At 41.3% G+C, this 19739-nt stretch overlaps 1 protein-coding gene across 11 annotated transcripts in view; it reads left to right on the top strand.

The window, feature by feature from the left end:
• The window catches only part of GRID2 (glutamate ionotropic receptor delta type subunit 2), a 1020962-nt gene that overhangs the window by 869639 nt on the left and 131584 nt on the right, over nucleotides 1-19739 (top strand). For all 11 annotated transcript variants that reach the window (XM_039542696.1, XM_039542702.1, XM_039542703.1 and 8 more), the window contains one exon: nucleotides 13658-13853. In XM_039542696.1, the coding sequence (XP_039398630.1) occupies nucleotides 13658-13853 (196 nt within the window). The remainder of the gene's footprint in view (nucleotides 1-13657; nucleotides 13854-19739) is intronic.

The following is a 19739-nucleotide window of genomic DNA, read 5'->3' on the forward strand; positions in this document are numbered from 1 at the left end:
GTCAGAAATAGAGTAATTGGATGTGCTAAGCATCCATTGGGGAATGAAGTTATCCTAACTATGGTGGGAGTGTAAAACTTTAGTTTACAAAACTGCTCAAAATTGGGAAGCAAACCAGCACTTAGCACAGAGGCTGTTAGTTTATCACAATGAATAATTGCAAAGAGGGAAACGTGAATAAGCAACACAGGAAAAACAAGGTCATCTGTTTTTTTAACAGATCAAATTATACCCTGGGTGAGCTTGCAAGGCCAGATTGGAAATGGATTTAAATATGTAAAGAAAATAAACCAAATTCTGCTTGCAATTACACCTCTACCTCGATATAATGCTGTCCTCGGGAGCCAAAAAATCTTACCACATTATAGGTGAAACTGCGTTATATCTAACTTATTGATCCACCGGAGTGCGCCCGCCCCCCTAGAGCACTGCTTTACGAATTCATGTTATATCGGGTCGCGTTATATTGAGGTAGAGGTGTACGTCCAGCCAACACCAATGAAGTCACTAGAATGAAAGGGATTGAAGTCAATGGTTTTGCCTGGATGTAACTTCAGAGAATTTAACCATTAACTTTGACCCATTATGCTAGCTAGTGAAATCTCCACAAGTACTACAAGGACCCAAAGTCAGAATTATCTAGAGCAGGGAAACTGGTTCAAAGAAAAAAGCTGGACTTACCATCACCAATTTTAGACCAAAACTCTTAACAATACCCTTTGTGGTTCTAAAATATGCAACTTCTTTCCAATTCAAGTTTCCAGCTAGGACTAGAAATGACGGCATGCTGTCTGAGAGTACATCTATCCACCAAATCAAGGTGTGATTGTAGCAGGGATAGGCATATCCATTCTAGCTTTAGCTAGAGCAGGTAACAATAGTAGTGATGACATGGCGACTCAGACTTCAGCATGGGCTAGTGTCATAAACAGATAGTTAAGGGGTAATGTCTCTTTTACCTGTAAAGGGTTAAGAAGCTCAGTAAACCTGGCTGACACCTGACCAGAGGACCAATAAGGGAACAAGATACTTTCAAATCTTGGTGGAGGGAAGTTTTGTTTGTGCTCTTTGTTTTGGGGGTTGTTCGCTCTTGGGACTAAGAGGGACCAGACATCAATCCAGGCTCTCCAAATCTTTCTGAATCAGTCTCTCATGTTTCAAACTTGTAAGTAATAGCCAGGCAAGGCGTGTTAGTCTTATTTTTGTTTTCTCAACTTGTAAATGTTCCTTTTTGCTGAGAGGATTTTACCTTTGTTTGCTGTAACTTTGAACCGAAGGCTAGAGGGGGCTTCTCTGGGCTATAGGAATCTGATTACCCTGTAAAGTATTTTCCATCCTGATTTTACAGAGATAATTTTTACCTTTCTTTAAAAGCTTTCTTTAAGAACCTGATTAATTTTTTCCTTGTGTTAAAATCCAAGGGGATTGGATCTGGACTCACCAGGAATTGGTGGGGGGATGGTTAAGTTCTCCTTGTGTTAAGAGCCAAGAGGTTGGATCGGTGTTCACCTGGAACTTGGTGAAAAAGCCTCTCAAGGCTGCCCAGGGAGGGGAAGGTTTTGGGGGGACAGAAAGGGATCCAGACACTGAAATTTCTGGATGGTGGCAGTGTTACCAGATCTAAGCTAGGAATTAAGCTTAGAAGTGTCCATGCAGGTCCCTACATCTGTATCCTAAAGTTCAGAGTAGGGGAGGAACCTTGACAGCTAGCATCTTAAGTACATACCCAGGGTCCCTGATGGGCTTTTACTGGGGTTGCTAGTTGGTACTGAAGCCTGTGGCACCACTTCCTCACTACAGTTGTTACCTGTGCTAGCTAAAGTATGCCTACCTGCACTACAAACACACTTCATTTTCTGTGCAGTCAAATGGAGGCTGGTCTTGTGGTACTTCTCACCAGAAGTAGGGGCCACAGAAATCTAATGATAGATCCTATTCTGAAGAGACTTCCAGCCCATTATTGCATACAAATTTAATTCTGGACCTTTGTAGGTTGACCTATCTCTAGTAGAGTGATGGACAGGCCTATCTGTCAAAGCATTATACCATTCTTTGCATAGGTGCATTCTGAGAAAAGCAGCATATCATTAGCAAGCATGGTGTTAACAAATAAGCAGGGCTGTCCTTACCCATACACAAACTATGCAGCTGCATAGGGCACCAGGAAATTTGGGGCAATTTGGTGCCCCAAATTTCCTGGTGCCCTGTGCAACTGTGTGCTGCTCCAGCAGCCAGCCCAATCCCACCCCTTCCCCATAGCTGCATCCCAGGGGACTGCAGCAGGGGTCAGGTGTGCCCTGCACTCACCAGGTGGCAGGAAGTAGAGCAGCCCAGCCCACTCCGCATTGCCGGTGAGTGCTGGCAGGTGGTTTTCCCCTGTCCCCCAAGTCCCAAGGCTGGGAGCCAGGGGAGCAGAGCAGAGTGGGCTGGAGCTGAGTCACTCCTCTTCCCGCCTGGGGTTGGGCCTACCTGGCAATCACCAGGTGGCAGGAAGTGGAGCGACCCGGCCACAACCCACTCCGCTGGCTTGTGCTGGGGGGAGGTTTCCCTCCTGCCCCCCACAGACCTTGGGCGAAACCTCCCCCCCCCACCCGCAGATGCCTGGGGCCAGCCACTCCCCCCACAGGGGGGCTGCGTAGAGCACCACAATGTCTAGGGACGGCCCTGCAAATAAGTACTAGAAAAAATGTCTGCTTCCCTTTTACATCCTCACAAGCTGATCTTTGCTGCATAGCCAGTTGCATGTACTCTCTGCTTAACTGAGTATTACTCTAATTTGTTGCAATTTATAAACTAAACCTGTGGCAAAAGAAAAATAGCATAAAACCAGGGTGAGGGTACGCCTCCTTTTTAAGCCAAATACCACTCTTTGTATTACTTTTGGTTGAAATGCTTTTCAGTTTGTGCCAACTGGCAATATTAAAAGTAAAGCTGCACCATCATAAAATACCTGTTAGCTGCATCTACTATTCACACAGATCCATTGTACAGAAACTTCATTTGAAGACAGTAATTCTGGGAATGACTTTTAAATCAACACAGTCAGCATTTCCATATCAAAACATTGGGGTCAAACTGGGAATAACAAAGAGGAAAGCATAACTTGTATGTCCCTTAAACCCTTGCCTTCATGCCAAGATCTTAAGAACATAACTCCTAAAATATTATCCATCCATACATTTTTTTCAATTATTATGACCAGTGGGCAACTGATTCTCGGCAGAGACCTCACATGCTACCCTTCTGTGAACTATTATGCAGGCATCCAACCCAGGGGGATCCCTGTAAAACCCTATGCACCCCCAGTGCCCCTGTTCAAATCCCTTCTCCTTATTGTGAAGAGGGAGGAATTGAACTACAATCACTTACATTTTGGGTGAGTAACCTAGCCACTGGGCTAAAGATTATGAGGGATGCCTCTGACACCTACTCTCCCCCATGGCTGTTTTGTATGTGGAGTTAGGCACCTTACCTTGGTCTCACAAGAAACATGTCGGGTACCTAAGCCACCTCTCTTCCAGGAGAGAGTTCCCAGATGTGGGTCACAAACAGAGCTAGGCACCTCCCTGCAGCCTGAATTTAGGTGCCTAATTCCATGAGTGGGGAGGGGCTTAGGACACATCCCTCTTGTTGGCATCTCCCATTGGTTATCTTAGCCAGCTCCTGACCTAGCAATCTGGCTTTTGTGGATACCATTCTCAGAAGCCTCTCTCCCCATTCATTGTATAAGAATAAAGGGAGCCTAGGTGCCTAACCCAGGATTTGAGGATTCCAGAGCTTTTCTAGGTGCCTAAACATAGGTGTTGCAATACTCCACATTGCCAAACCTAAATCCTTTTGTGGCTCTGGGCCCTAATCCTTTTAGGCCGATTGATGGGGTAATGCAGGGAAGGTCAGTTCTGTGGATAAGCAGAAGACTTCATTTGGAAGTTTCCACAAGTACTAAAACTTTGCATACAATATTTTTTAAAAAACAGAAGAATCTAGGGATTTGCCAGCAAGTGATAGGCAAGCTCAGAAGGCATGGATGTGCATTTGATTCAGATAACCATCCAAAAGTTTGCATGCCTCATTGGCAGCTTATCCGAACATCTTCATGCCAGAAAATTAGACTGGAATTCTCCTGAGGTCAGGCTTTCTTGTGCGGTTTCTAGCTCTTTTCTTTCTGGTTCTATTATTATTATTATTATTATTGGTATGGTGGTAAGGCCTAGAGGTCTCCATCAGGGATTAAGATCCCATTATGCTAGGTGCTGTACACACTTAATAAGCAAATGTCCCATCTTGAAGGAGTTTAGAATCTAGTATATGATGAGACGATTAATTAAGTCTCAGAACACCAACTGCTTAGCCACTGTCAAGTGTTTTGTAGGCGTCACTCCACAGATGAGTTTTAAAGAGGGATTTTAAGGAGAACAGTGTAGTGGCTTTGTGGATGTTGACAGGGAGCTGCTCCCATGCATAAGGAGCAGTGTGGGGGAAAAGCAAAAAAGTGAGTGAAGAAAAATTGGGCTAATGGGCTAATAGTTGGCAGAGCAGAAGTGGGCTTGGTAACTTATAAGATCTGATAGGTATAGAAGAACTAACCTGTGAAGGACCTTAAAGTAATGGGAGCTGTCTTTAGCACTTCTGAAAATCAGGCTACTTATTTAGGTGCTGAAATGAGTACCTAAGAGCCTCACTTTAAGCTCTCCTTTAAAAAAAATTTCTTCTCTTTGTATCCACAAAGAGAGAGGACATAGTTTCTTTCCTTTTCCTGTGCCCATATAAATGTTTCTGTTGTTCCTCTCTTGTGTGTGGCTACACCCTTTGTACCCTTCCCCTACTTTAAAGAGAGGATGTTGGGGGGAGCTACAGAATGTATGTCCAACTTCCTTCCACTCCTTACACAACCTGCTAGAAAACACAAGGTTGAATGCATCTCGGCAAGAATCCCAATACACTTATTTGTATTTATTGGTTCTTTCCAGACATTTCTCACATACCACAATTCATATTAAGCTAGGATGTCCCCAAATGCTTCCAAACAGCAGAGCTCTTAGAGATTTGCTTTGAAGGGGGGCTACATTAGGGTTCATGTGCTGTAATGACAATAGGTATTATCCTTCTCTGAAAGACAGGGTGCTCTTTACCCCCTTGCCTTGTACCTTGTCCATCTAGACCTTTAAACTAGATGGCAAGCACTGTTATTACTTTCTGTCAGAGATGTCACTATCTAGCCTCAAATCACTTGTTTTGCTATGCCCTGTCTCCTGAGCGTGCCTCTGAATAAATCCTTAGAGCCCCAGGAGATAAAAAACACAACTTGCAGGCAACCTTTATCTGAATTAGAATAATAAATAAGGACTTTGATGTAAGCAATCAGATCAAATATTTTAGTGACTGACTGCTCTCTGCTATGTGCAATAGTCAGTTCTGATAAAGCAGTCAACATAAATGGACACTATATTCTTTGCATTTTCTAAACTATATTCTGAATGTTTTAAAAACAGTTCAACACATATGAACAACAAATTACAATTCCATTTAAAACACTGCCTGAGATTACGGTATATGGCCCCAGTGTAGGATTTGTTTTAAAGAGAGAAAAGGAGGGGAGGGGGCAAGTGAGTGTGAAAACAGAATGCAACACAAGGAGAAATAATATTTCTCTAAATCCAAAGTGCAGGCAAAATCTTTGATTGCAATCAAAGATTATCTCTGTTTTGTGATAATGACTAGAGTCCAACATGAAACTAGGCAATTGAGTTGGTTTGCCTTGTCTGAATAAGGCACAGAAAGTAAACTTCTTACATGTTGAACAGTAAATATAATTTTTAGTGGTTCAGCTTTATAAAGATATTTAGCTCTTAACATATTCAAAGTGCTGTACAGACATTATTCATCCTCACAATGGCCCTATGATAAAATTAATGCTATGTCAATAATCTAATTTAGTCCTAATAAAGCATTGATGGAAAATGTTATGCCATGTATCCCACATATAACTTAAATATTTTTCCACAGTAAGCATAATTATAACCATAACTAGAATTGTAGCTTGTTCATTGTAATGCACTGAAACAATTTGGGACTTTTATTCTATTTATAGCAAACAGAGATTCTCTATATTCAAATTCACTTAAAATTGCTTATACCACCAACTTAACTTCCCACTTATCAGTATGTCTTTAATGCCATCAGTCACTTTTTAATTGTTTCAAAATTAGAATATCCAAAGTCATTCTGATACCCTTACTCTTGCTGAGTAAGCATTTTTCTCCATAGAGATTTCTGTTGAAATCAGTAAAACATTTCATGGGTTAAAGTGTTACTCCATGTGAGAAAGGGTATTACTCAGTGTGAGTAAGGATATCAGAATCTGGACATCAGAGGATTGCTTCATAAGCACAGGTACATTTGACACCAAGTTATCTTTATTTTGAGACTTATGCTCCTGTGCATGCATGTGCGGTAAGCTGATGGGACTTACGCATGTGTCCATTAACTCTAGTAGGGAGTCACTCATGTAAATCTCATGTGTATGAGTGGGGGAATCAACTGTTCATTCCAGAAATAAAGATAAATTTTAAAAGCAAAATTATAATCTACAAATATTAATAGAAATAAAGTACATACCAAAAAAACCTCAGAAGAATGGTTCATAGTGATTGATCCATCTATAGAGCTGAGGAAGCTTCTAAAATGTAAGAATTTCACTTTTCTGCTAAGGGTTTGTTTTTTGTTTTATTCTGTTGCATCTCAGATGCTGGATTGTGAATGTCACACCACAAATCTGTGCGATGCAAATGTAAAACTTTATCCCTAAAGCAGATTTATATACAAAATGAAGTCATGGGTTATGTGTCCTTGCTGAAGGATAAGTCAATGACCTAACTGGTCTTTTCCATCTCTAACTCTATGTAGGGGGCATCATATCTAAACCACAAGAATCAGCAAGCTGAGAACTTTTACTTAACCCTCAAAATAGGGACAGGTGAAAAACAGTTTAGGATTTGCTGTTGGTAACAGAATTTAACAAACGTGCAGAACTTGAACTCAAACATTCCCTCCATCTCACTGAATGGAGTAGCTATCGCTGTTGTGTAGGGTTGTGGGATAGGGCTGCAGAGAACAAAGGTCATCCTCCATTTTGAAAGGCAGGGCACTAGACTGCATGGAGCTGTAGGGTGCAGTCAAGCTCAGGTTCTGACTGCTATTGTATTAGAGTTACGTAATGTTCAAATTAAATAATTCAGTTGTTAAATACAAGCTTTTTGTCCCTTAATAAGGAGATCAACACACTCCTTATCATCATACTTCTCCACTTTCTGGCCCTAACTTATTCTACTGTTGCCAGCCTGTAAAAAATGGAGTGAAACCAGAACTTTGTAGCTCACTCTTAATGCTGTTTCCACTCCCGATTATTCATATGACGTTTTAGTTTATGTTGTTATACATAACAGAATTGCTTTTATAGTTATAAGACATACAGGGAAACTGTTTTTTTTCTCTCGCTATTTCTAAATGTACTGTTCCATGGCAGCAATTCCACATATTTTTTATGCTAGCAGTTAGCAATACATGTCGGGAAATTGCTGTGTTTGTTGTTATATTGGAAATTATATGGCTACACAGAGTCCTGTAAGCTACCGATTACAATTTTGCTAGGTGTTGTCATTAGAAACTGGGGACTCAGTAAGTACTTCTCACTACCCTATTCCAGTAATGTGTATGGCAAGTAATTGAACAATTACAGGACATTATGATATATGACCTGTGACAGCGTTTGTTACATTTCTGAGTGCTACTAGGAGATACAGAAACTTATTAACAGCAAAAGTAGCAGCAGCAATCCAGAATTGGAGAATATTGTATCTTAAATGTTATACAGTGCCTTTCATCAATTATGCTAAGATATATACATAAACATCATTGAAGTGCGTCTACCAGTGGATGACGGTGGTTGGCAGGGGAAATTCTCATCTAGGACAACAGACTAAAAGTCCCTCTTCTTAGGGAAAGTACCATGGTATTGTTAATGAAAACAAGACCTGGTAATTGGATCAGACCCATTGTCCATCTAGCACAATATGCTGTCTCTGACAATGGCCAGCATCAGTGCTTCAGAGGAATGTACAAGAAAACTTGCATTAGGCAAATGTAGGATAATCGGTCCCCCATTTTAGGTGGTCTCTAATCCTTACATAACAAGATTGTTTTAAACCGTGAAGCGTGAGATTTAATAGCTCGTCCAAAATGTATGTAAACATTAAATATTGTAACTGGATATTCTTTTTATCCATATAAATATACACTCCCTAGTTGAATCTTAAGGTTGTTTTTTTCATTTGTTTTTTTTGCCTCAGTAGCATCCTGTAACAGAGTTCCACATTCCACTGTTCTAAAGATGTATTGTGTGAAAAAGTATTTCCTGTTACGGGTTTTGAATTTTCCACTTTTTAATTTCATTGAATGGCTTCTTTGTTATGAGACAGGAAGAATGGAAGTCCCCGGGTCTACTTTCTCTAGACCATTCCGTATTTTATATACTCTTATTATGTCCTCTTTTTATTCATTTCCTTTCTAACATATACAATCCCAAGCTTTCCAATTTCTCTTCATATGAGAGCTTTTCTATGCTCCAAAGCATTTCCTTCTCTGAACCCTCACTAATTCTGCAATATCCTTTTTGAGATGGGGTGATTATCAGATGAAGCTGTACCATTGACTTATATAAAGCAATTACAATTATAATATTCTCCTATTATTTATCATTCCTAACTCCCTAATTTCTTGTTTTCTTTTTTGATCACAGCTGCATATTGACTTGAGCTCTCCTTTGATCTATCCACAGAGATGCCCAGGTTCCTTTCCTGAGATGATACCATTAATTTAAAACCCTCTATGGTGTATGAATAGTTTAACATTTTCACTCTAATATCATTACTTTTCATTTATGAACACCGAACTTCATTTACCATTGTGTTGCCCATTCACCTACTTTGGTTAGATCCCTCTGAAGTTCTTCACGGTCCTTTCTGGACTTGCCTTCTCTTGGAGACAGGAGGCTTAGGTACCTAAGCCATTCTTGCATGAAATGGCAGAGGAAGTGGTGACTCCTCCCTTATAACTTCTAGCTCAGTGATTAGAGCAATCACCCAAGATGTTGGGAAACCTGGTTTCAATTCCCACCTGGTGTCTGATGAGAAGAAAGGATATGAACTTTTATCCCTAATCACTGAGCTATGGGATATTCTGATGTCAGTCTCTCCCAGTCTTGTTGAAGCTGTTCCACTTTGAACAAATAATTAAATAACTATTAGAGCAAGGGGACTGGACCCCATGTCTCCCACCTCTCAGGTGTGTGCCTTAACTAGCAGGCTTTCTCGGGCTCTTTTTTGGTCCAGTGACTATTTAAATAGTTAAAGTGGAACAGCTTCAACAGGAGAGTCTGAGAAATATCAGAATATCCCAGAGTTCAGTGAGGGCATTCTTCTGAGAGGTGCGATGGCCTCCTGTTCAAATCATTTCTCCACAGAGGGCGAAATTGAAGCTGGGTGTCCAACATCCTATGTGAGTGCTTTAACCACTGGACTACAAGTCAAAAGAGAGGGAGGAACCTCTTTCACCTCTGGCTGGATTTTGAATGGGCCCTGATCTACTAGGCATGCTCTGAGCAGGCCTACCGCATTGGGTCTTGCTGGCAAGATAGGCAGGGGAATGCCTATGGTACCCCTGGTTTGAGGATCACACTGGGTCTTAGATGTGAGAGAGGCATCCTGATGCCTAGAGTGAGTACTGTGCATGTGCCCAGAGATGACAAACTTAAGTCACATGGGGACTTCTACAGCGAAATTTAGGCATCTAGTGAGAGGTTTTGTGGATAACAAAAATTGGTTGGATGATTTAATTGGGGATTGGTCCTGCTTTGAGCAGGGATTTTGACTAGATGACCTCCTGAGGTCCCTTCCAACCCGATAGTCTATGATTCTGTGATATTTTTGCTAACAGCCACTTCATATTTGAGCTCTTTCAGGACTCTTGGGTTTATACTATCTGGACCTGGTGACTTATTTTTTAAATTATGTATTAGTTCCACCACTAGTTCTTCTGACACCTTAAGCTATGAGAATACTGCATCTCTCTTACCATAAAAAGCGAGTTGAAGGTAGGTGTCTCCCCATTACATGGTCGTCCCAAGTCAGCTGACTTGGGCTCACAGAGCTTGGGCTATGGTGCTATAACATTGTAATGTAGATGTTCAGGCTTGGGCTGGAGAGCCACAGGTCTCAAAGCCCAAATTTCAGCCTCAGCCTGAATGTCTACGCAGCAATTTTATAGCCCCATAGTCCAAGCCCCAAAAGCCCAAGTCAGCTGACCCAGGCTCTGAGACTCAGCGGTGCAGGGTTTGTTTTTTCTTTTTAAATCACAGTGTGGACATACCCATTGATTTACTTCTTGCTTTCCTGGTTGTGTTTTTGTTCAGCATTACACATGCCTTATGAGATTATTATTGTTTTCTTAAGTAGCATCCCTGCCACTTGTAAGGATTTTATTTCCTTGATTTTTGTCTTTAGGGCCCTTTTGAATACCCTTCTCTTTTATGTATCTCAAATGTGCCACTTGGAGGCTGTTGAATCATAGAACCAGAGAAGATTAGGGTTGGAAGAGACCTCAGGAGGTCATCCAGTCCAACCCTCTGCTCAGTGCAGGACCAACACCAACTAAATCATCCCAGCCAGGGCTTTGTCAAGGTTTGTTAAAAACCTCTAAGGACGGAGATTCCACCACCTCCCTATGTAAGCCATTCATTTTAAATTTGTTGGAGTGGCTAAATACACTCCCTTCACCACCACCCTAGTTAAATAGTGATTCCTAATATCCAACCTAGACCTCCCCCACTGCAACTTGAGACCATTGCTCCTTGTTCTGTCATCTGCCACCACTGAGAACAGACTACCTCCATCCTCTTTGAGTATCATAGGTTCATGTTTCCATTTTGAGTGGTTATAGGTGGATCTTTGCATTTGCCATTGTCTAGTTCAGTGGTTCTCAAATGTATTTGATGGTACCCCCTTCTTTGTGTATAGTAGTTTAGGCCTCACCACCACCACAGAAGTAGAGATGTGGGCCAGTATGAAAAAGGCTGTCTCATGGAACTCTGATAGCTTGGAGTGGTCTAAGCCTCACAGCCGAGTTCAATGCCTGTCTGTGTCCCTCACTCTCTAAAATGGGCACAATCGTGCTTCCCTGTACCACAGCCGAAGCTAAATAGTGAGCTTACACTGATGGGGGTGGGGAGGGATGTTGTAAGTATCTAGATTTAGTAGTGGGAAGGGATAGAATACAGTAAAGATCTAGGGTTAAGATGTAAAGAAGCAGGTTATGAAAATAAATGGTTTTTTTTAAAGAAAAAAAAAGGGAGGGGGGATAGCTCAGTGGTTTGAGCATTGGCCTACTAAACCCAGGGTTGTGAGTTCAATCCTTGAGGGGGCGATTTAGGGATCTGGGGCAAAAATCTATCTGGGATTGGTCCTGCTTTGAGCAGGGGATTAGACTAGATGACCTCCTGAGGTCCCTTCTAATATTCTATGATACTGATAAAAAAAAAATCAACATGCAACACTCACTAAATATTAAAAACAGTAAGGCATTGATTCCAACAGAGCCACTGGTCCATTGTAATAAGAGCAAAAGCAAAACTGCAATGTGGTCAATGCTTACAACTAAATGTGCCCACAGCATCCTTGAAAACAGATTAATGTACACATGGCAATGACTTTGTACAATGCTATGAAATCCATCAAAATGCACAGCGCCGTCTGAGGACTGGATGTGTCTGGAGGAATGAGCTTTGCTAGTTATTCACTGCTGTGGGTAAAATGTGCACAGTATGTTGTTGTTTTTTTCACTAAAGCTGCTCAGGCCCCTCTCAGAATATATTTTATGCCCCTCCCCCAGGGAAGCCCACCCCCAGTTTAAGAACCTCTGGTCTAGTTTAAGACTGCACGCAGACAGATCTTTTATTTGTCCTTAAATGTCATCCATTAGATTTGTTCAGTTACATAAAGGTGACTTGTGCCAGCAAAAGCCTTAATGGGTCCTGGGTGTTAGGTATATTACAGCAATCCCTCCGAAACTCTAATGAATGTCATTAAAGAAATCAAGGTATGGTTAAGTGGTACAATAGGATGAGCAAATAGGGGCAAAGAGGTCATGTCTGGATCCTGGAAGAGATGATAAAATTATTTTAAGGCCAGGGCAGATCAAGACATATTCTGGATACTTTTAGAAAACCCTAAATTAGTTTACATATAATCAGCTTTTGTGTCTATATATTCATACAAACACACACACAGAGTGGGTAAGGCTAAAGAACTTATCAAACTGAGCAAATTTATGTGAACTCAAGGAAGTGGCAGCTCATAAAAATAGAACAAAAGTCTTCAGCTTCTGAAAATGGTGCTATGCAGCATTCCCAATGTATTCTTAACCTGCTCTCTCTGCTCAGTGGTGCAGGAAGATTTTAATTCTTACCGGTACAGTACCGATCCTCCCGTCCCCCGCTCACACAAAATGTTCTGTGACTAGAGCCCTGCATGGATACAAATTTATACCCACAGATGCGGATATTCACGGAGATAAATCTGTATTCGCTGAACCGCAGGGCTCTCCCAGGAACCACAGCGGCGAAAGGAGCAGAGCATGAGGCCGCCGTTGTCAGGAGCCAGCGCCGCGCCGGCAGCTCCTCCAGTGCAACTGTACCATTCCCAGCCCTTCCACGCAGCTGTCTGTCCTGCCTGGGATCTGTACAGCCCCACTGGAGGACAGGGCTGGGGGCGGTACAGCCGTGTTGGAGGAGCTGCCAGCACAGGGCGCTGGCTCCTTGGAGCAGCAGCCCCACGTTCTGCTCCTTTCATCGCTGTGGTTCCCGGGAGAGCCTTGCAATTCAGCAGATACCAATTTCTCTCTGCGGATATCCACATCCGCGGGTATACATTTGTATCCGCGCAGGGCTCTACAATTCATTCTTGAAAATGTCTTTCCGGTATGACGTACCAGCAATAAATGTCTGAATGGTATGGTGTACCTGACTGTGCCGGCTTACTTGCACCACTGTCTATGCTAAGTGTATATCTTGATGCAGTATATACCAACAGAGACAGCTGCTTTCTGGTGTTTAACATGCCAGCTCCAAGTAATGCCTGGGCCTGGTCCTAGGGCTATATTCAGTGAGCTTTTTTTCTGACCTTTCTGATTTCAGTCTGAGAGTCCCCAGCAATGTGTAAAATAGAGGGACATTACTTCAGGCTATTACCAGGCTTTTAATCTGATTCATTTTACATTTGTTGGAGTGGCTAAATACACTCCCTTTTGCCCCCCAAAAGAAAGCTGTCATCACTTGAGAGCACACTCTTGTACCTTGCAATGTTCTCTTTTTTTCCCTTCAATCTCATTTCCCCCCTTCCCTTTGGCCTCACATTTTTCTTTCTGTCTTAAAGCATAAAAGCAATTCTGTTTCTCTTAGTCTTACTTTGTCTTTTAAGAAAATAAACAAAACAGTGACTTGGCAGCTGTCTTCCTATGTGTTGCCCTTTGCTTGCTTGCAGCTCCTGTTCAGCTTGGAAATGTGGAATCATGTCTCCTCTGTCTCTTTTCTTCACCACCAATTAAGGTCTCTCCAGGATCTCTCCAGGCAGACGGATATTCCTTATGGCACTGTCTTGGACTCTGCAGTCTATGAGCATGTTCGAGTGAAGGGGATGAATCCTTTTGAGAGGGACAGCATGTATTCTCAAATGTGGCGGATGATTAACAGAAGTAACGGCTCAGAGAATAATGTGCTGGAGTCACCAGCAGGCATTCAGAAGGTATGAGGCATGGTTTACCTTTTCCTTGACAATTGGAGATACTCTGTTGCAGTGCTGGATTTTTTTAATTGTTTTTAACATTTGAAGCTGCATTTGCACACAGGACAATGATCTTGCCTAATCAATTTATAGCTCATTGCTCCAGTGCAAAGGATTGGATGCTCTCAGCTCACTTCCCTATGGGCAGTTTTCCGTTGCATTTTAAAATGCAAGTCCAAAAAATATTTGCTCTGAAAACGATTGAGGATTTAGAGATCTGAAAGAAGAATACATTTGTCAGAATCCAAAATGAGGGTAGGATCATGGGACTTTAATAACAGAAGACATCACAGTGTACTGTACAAAGTGCTTGTACATGTTTGAATACAAAATAGAGATTTGTTTTTAGACTTCTGACTCTGAAAACTTAATGTTTCAGTCATGGTTATGAATCCTATGGGTTATGCGGAAAGCAGGCAGAAAAGCATGACCTTGTTTAAAAAACTTCACAGGAATCTCTTAAACTTGATTTGCTATGGGAAAACCAAAATTATGTGTAAACTTTTTTGTCAAGTGAATTCATAGAAGAGTCAAGTAAACAGGAGAGAGATTGTATTTAAGATCACCTATCAATTAAATAGCACAGATTCAGATCGTGAATATTTTTCATCCATTACTTCAATGGGAATTGCATCTATGTAAATGAGAACAGAACAGAATTCATCCCTATGATAACATCTCCAAATTGAAAATTTATTCTATAAAATAGGGCCCTGAGAAAACAGCATATTTTGTTAGTTTAGCAGGGTCTGTCTTTAAAGGGTTCATTTAAATTTGAAGATGGGGAGAATTAATTATAATAGAAAACTGAACTGTTGCATGTTTCCTCATTGAAGGTTTAGTTATTCGATCTTTTTTAGATCTATCAAAATCCAATCAACCCATTTCAGAGCCGTTGCCTTTTGTTTCTACTGAAATACACTTCCTAGGATATCCCAAACATCCATAGTGTTGTGACAGTTGATGAGAGCACATAAAGGAAAGGGCTTCATCATTGTTTTTAATAAGACCATTTCCTACTGGAGATCTCTTGATGATAATAAAAGAGCTACAAGATAACAACTGTTTAAGAGTTTGATAAACAGGTGACTTCACCCACCACCATTATAGCATGGATCATATTTCCCAACTCAGAGATTTACCAAACACTAAATGTCATGAAATGGGATGGGAAAGGCCAGGGGAAATGCCCTTGTGAAATCCTTCTAGAATGTGTCATAAGCTGAAATACGTTTGATGTATACATCTCTAAAGTGCCAGAGAAAGGGACAGCTGAAGCTTGATTGGCCAAGGGAAAAGGCACTTTTGAGAAAATATATTTTGGTCCAGTTTGCAAGGTGCTTATAAAGCTGGGAAGCTCCTTTAAAAAAAATCCATCACTGTGGCTTGCCATGAGTTTCAGGACAATAAAAAACGAGAGCACATCAAACATAAGTGGGTGTTGACTAAAGTCCTCTAGCTGAGGAAAGCAACCAGTGTATTACACTGGCAGGTAATTACAGATTACAGTCTTTGATTTCTAATTCCTGAAGACATGGTATTTGCTGTTTTTTAAATTGACAGGAACAGCATTGTCTGAGTTGTTTAATTTCCCATAGCTTTGCTTTCCAGGAATAAGCAATTGCAAGTGATAGTATCAAAGAGCTAAGCTTTAGCAAAGCAGCAATCAGCCAACCCCCCCCGCCCCTCTCTCTCTCTCTCCAAATAGCTGCAAGACCATTCCCAGTGAATGTACACTTCCATCCATTCGTGCATGCACATGCTTGCTCTCTGTCTACACAGACCACCCCATACACCTCACAGGAAGAAATGCCACAGTGAGAGAGAGAGAGACCCTTGCTGCTCAGACAGGTGACAAATAGAAGGCTCTTTGAAGACTGGCCAGGAAGAAATATCTCTCTCTAAGGAATTGGAAGCTCTATCTTTAAGATCTGTTCGAATCTTTCATCCTCACTTGGATGATAAATATGGTGTTATGTACCAACCCTGTGTACAGAAGAAAATTAAGACCAAAAAGATGTAAGTGATGAGGCAGATTTTAATCTCTGTAAAATAACTCTAAAATGAAAGCATGCAAGTATTTCAAAGGACTTCATGGGTCCATTTGGCCCATTTACATTGTTTTCATAAACTCATTCCCAACCTTGAAGAACAACTGGCCACCTCAGAGCTATTAACACAATAAGATTATAACCTCAAACAAACCAAACTAATTTTGGGTCTCATTTTGTGCTTCATTTTAATCACGCTGTTAATTGGTGCTAAATCATGACTCAACAAGAAAAGAAATGCATAACCCAACACAGACAGCTTGCCAAGCAAATTGAGTTTCCACTAGGCCACCTAGTGTCCATGAAGAGATACTGTGACTGTAAGGATGAATGTGTGTTGCAGATGAATATGTCAAACATCCTTTGCTTTAACTACATTCCCCTGCTGCATCCTCTCAAAGGTAAATTAGATGTGCAGGCAGCCATTGCAAAGTGAAACTAGTTGGACAGTAGGACTACACAGGCTATTTAAAAGGACACTCTCAAATAGCTTTTTCATACAGTTTAAAATCCTTTTTAATTTTTCTCTTTTTCACTCTTAATTATTGTACATTTATTTCATTTATACTGAGAAAGCAACTTTTATTTTGAAAAATATGATACAGCGGAGTCAGTCAGCACTGAATTTGACATCTCATGCAGTCCCATTGACTTCAGTGGGATTGCATGGGTTGTACATCAGTGATTTCAGTGGAAATTGCACCTGTACCTCCCCATACCATGTGGCCCAGAGAAGGGGGGGAAATTGCAGAGAGCAGCAAGTCAGAATCCAGCTGGGTAGAAGCAGAAACATCCAAAGCAGGGACCACTGGACATTGAGGGTATGTCTACACTGCAATTAAACGCCTGTGGCTGGCCTTGCAGGGCTTGGGCTACAGGGCTGTTCAACTGTGGTACAGGTGTTCGGGCTCACGCTGGAGCCCAGACTCTGGAACCCTTCGTCCTTTTACAGTCCCAGACCTTGGGCTCCAGTCTGAAATTCAACGTCTATACCGCAATTAAACAGGCCCTTAGCATGAGCCCAAGTCAGCTGACACAGGCCATCCGTAGGTGTTTAGATGCAGTGTAGACATATCCTGAGATAATGTTGTACTGTTTTGACTGGACTTTCTGTGTCCTGTGCTGATGGGCTATTTGTTCCAGCCCTCTCCCCCTTCCTCACAGTCTCTCTTTTCCCAACTTCACTCCACATCTCCTCATTTTACCTCTTCTCCCTTCTCCTGTCCCCGGCACTTTCCATTTAGCTGATCCCCTCCCAAGTAACTCCCCCCTCATCAGAAAAAAAATAATAGAACTAACATGCTGTTTGCTGCCATCACATTGTTCACTCTGCTGCTATGTTCTACCCCTTCGTCCACCCTGTGTTTGTCTTGTCTATTTCGATTATAAACTCTTCTATTAATCTGTGTTTGTACACAATGAGGACCATGCTTGGTGGGCCCTTAGGCACTACCATAGTAAACATGATTACTACTACTAATAATAATCTGTGTGTGAGAGAACATAGTTTAAGCCCTATGACAATATTTCTTTAGCTCTACTTGGATCAGGAAAAATGCAACTTTGGTATGGCCTTGGTCAGCTGAAGTAGAGGCAGGGAAGGAGGCTAAAATGTAAACATGATGCTTTTTTAAATTTCTGTTTTTTGGCATATCCTGGTCCCATTTTCCCCCATAAATTAGGTTAAGATATTGTGCATGCATTCATTCCTTCTACATCCACAGCACCTGACTGGCTCAGGTGTGGTTAAAGGATAGCTGGATAGTTTGATCTTGAATAGATTAACAGAGTTTGATACCTCAGAATACGTGACTGCCTGAGAAGCATAGGCACAGGAAATATTTTCTTGTCTCCCATCACTTATTGTTTCCCTCTACTTCAGAAAATAAAACCACTGAAAACCTGAACTGAGGCATGGAAACAACCAGTTTTGTTTTTCTAGCTACTTTGTCATATTAGAAGGAAAGGAAGGTATCTGTATTTCTACATTTGCTTTAGATTATTCTGGAGAATATTTCCTTTTTATCTCTATTTTTTTCTTTATTATTCCTAAATACTCTGTGTATTACAAATTGATTTTTCCTGTTTTGCATAGGTTATGAAATATGCATCTCATTCAGTCAAAGGAATCTCTATTTTCATGGCAGTTATTTATTGTGAGAAGATTTACCAGGACCAAAGGCATGCTTGCTTAAACATTCATTGAGGACTCCAAAAAGTCATTTAGGCTTAAATATATCACATTACATACCTCTTTATTTCTTCTTAAAAAGCACAGTACCCTACTTAATCCTTTACAAACACCACAGGCTTTCCTACCCTTGAACCTATTCCCACTTAAAATACAGTGAAGCACTTCCAGTGTGCCTTTGTTTGCTCTTTGATCTCTTGAGAATAATGGTGCCAAACACCCTACCCTCCCTACCTTGTTCCTCCATACATGATATCCTAGCCTACAGCATATGCATTTTCCTCAGCAGTGTGAAGTGGAAAATTCCTTTCCCAAGTTGCATTGGCAGAATCATAATGCATTTGATACCTCCATATATTTAAGTCAGTATACAAAATATTTAGCCTGTAGGAAGCTTGTGAGTTACTGTCAAGTGAAATAATGCTTCTGAACTGTGCAATAAAAGAAGCTTGCCTCAGCCTCTGAAGCACAGCACATTAATATTCTCTCTCTTATCCACATATAGATACACACAATAGCAGAAAAAGTTTGTCCCTGCGTTTTTGCTTCTCTTTTTCTTGTGGTGATTGCTCATTTTGAACAAACATTCCCTTTAGATTGTATATACACTGCAGTTAGAACCACGCTAACATCTGTTAGCTAGCCCAGTTCCTCTGACCATGGGGACCTCTTTATTTTTCTGAAAAAAAGAAATGGTTATAAAAGAGAGAGAACATTATGCTATAAGCTGCCTAGGAGTAATCAATAAAATGTCTAGGATAAGATGATTCTCAGGAAAAATATGACTGTCCACAGTGGTCGGGGAACTGTGCCACAACCATGCTAGCAACAACTGGGCTTAATTATGGTTATTGCTAATGTCTTTTCAACAGTAGTATGGGCATGAAAAGCTTTGCTTCTGCTTATGTGTCCAGAAACACTCCTGAATCTAGTGACTATCCTATTCCATTTCTGGTTACAGGTGTGGTAGTCAAATGAAAATCCCTGGTAACTCATGTGGGTCCATAGAATAATGCTGTGAGCAGCTGGGGTATTAACTGTTGTTGAAGCTGGCAAATTAGAAGACAATGAAAGGGAAAGATTAAAAGGTGGTGTGTGCTAAGATGTCAGAGAGCTGGGTTTGAAGGTGACTTCACCATTATTTCCACGCTTTAAGCTAGTGGCACCAGGAAAGCGAATGTGTTGCAGTTTTGGAGATTGGTCACAGCATTAGGAAGCAGAACACCCTTGCCATCTGCTTTCAAGACAGCATTACAAACTTATGGGAGGTTGTCAACCCCTTTGGCCACAGCGTCTGTACAACGATTCAGTAGTTGGTGGTGATGTGAAGTAAATGGAAGGAGTAAAAAGAAAAAACTGCTGCCGATAATTAGTGACTGAAAATTTCCTGTATTTTGGTCCACCAGATATTCTGATTTTCTACCACTGCAAAGTGGGAGGAGCCAGGAGGTGCTTTGGAATTAAGAGCCTATACGTAGATACCAGTGTTCCCTTTCCCTCTATCAGGTGACACTGCTTAAAGGAGGAGCCATAGTGCCACCTCACAAGTGACAAAGTTCAGAAGTAACCTCAGGGGTTTGACAGGTTGGACCTTGCTGATGAGGA

The sequence above is a fragment of the Mauremys reevesii genome, linkage group 5 (genome assembly GCF_016161935.1).
Source record: "Mauremys reevesii isolate NIE-2019 linkage group 5, ASM1616193v1, whole genome shotgun sequence".
NCBI classification, from domain to species: domain Eukaryota; kingdom Metazoa; phylum Chordata; order Testudines; family Geoemydidae; genus Mauremys; species Mauremys reevesii.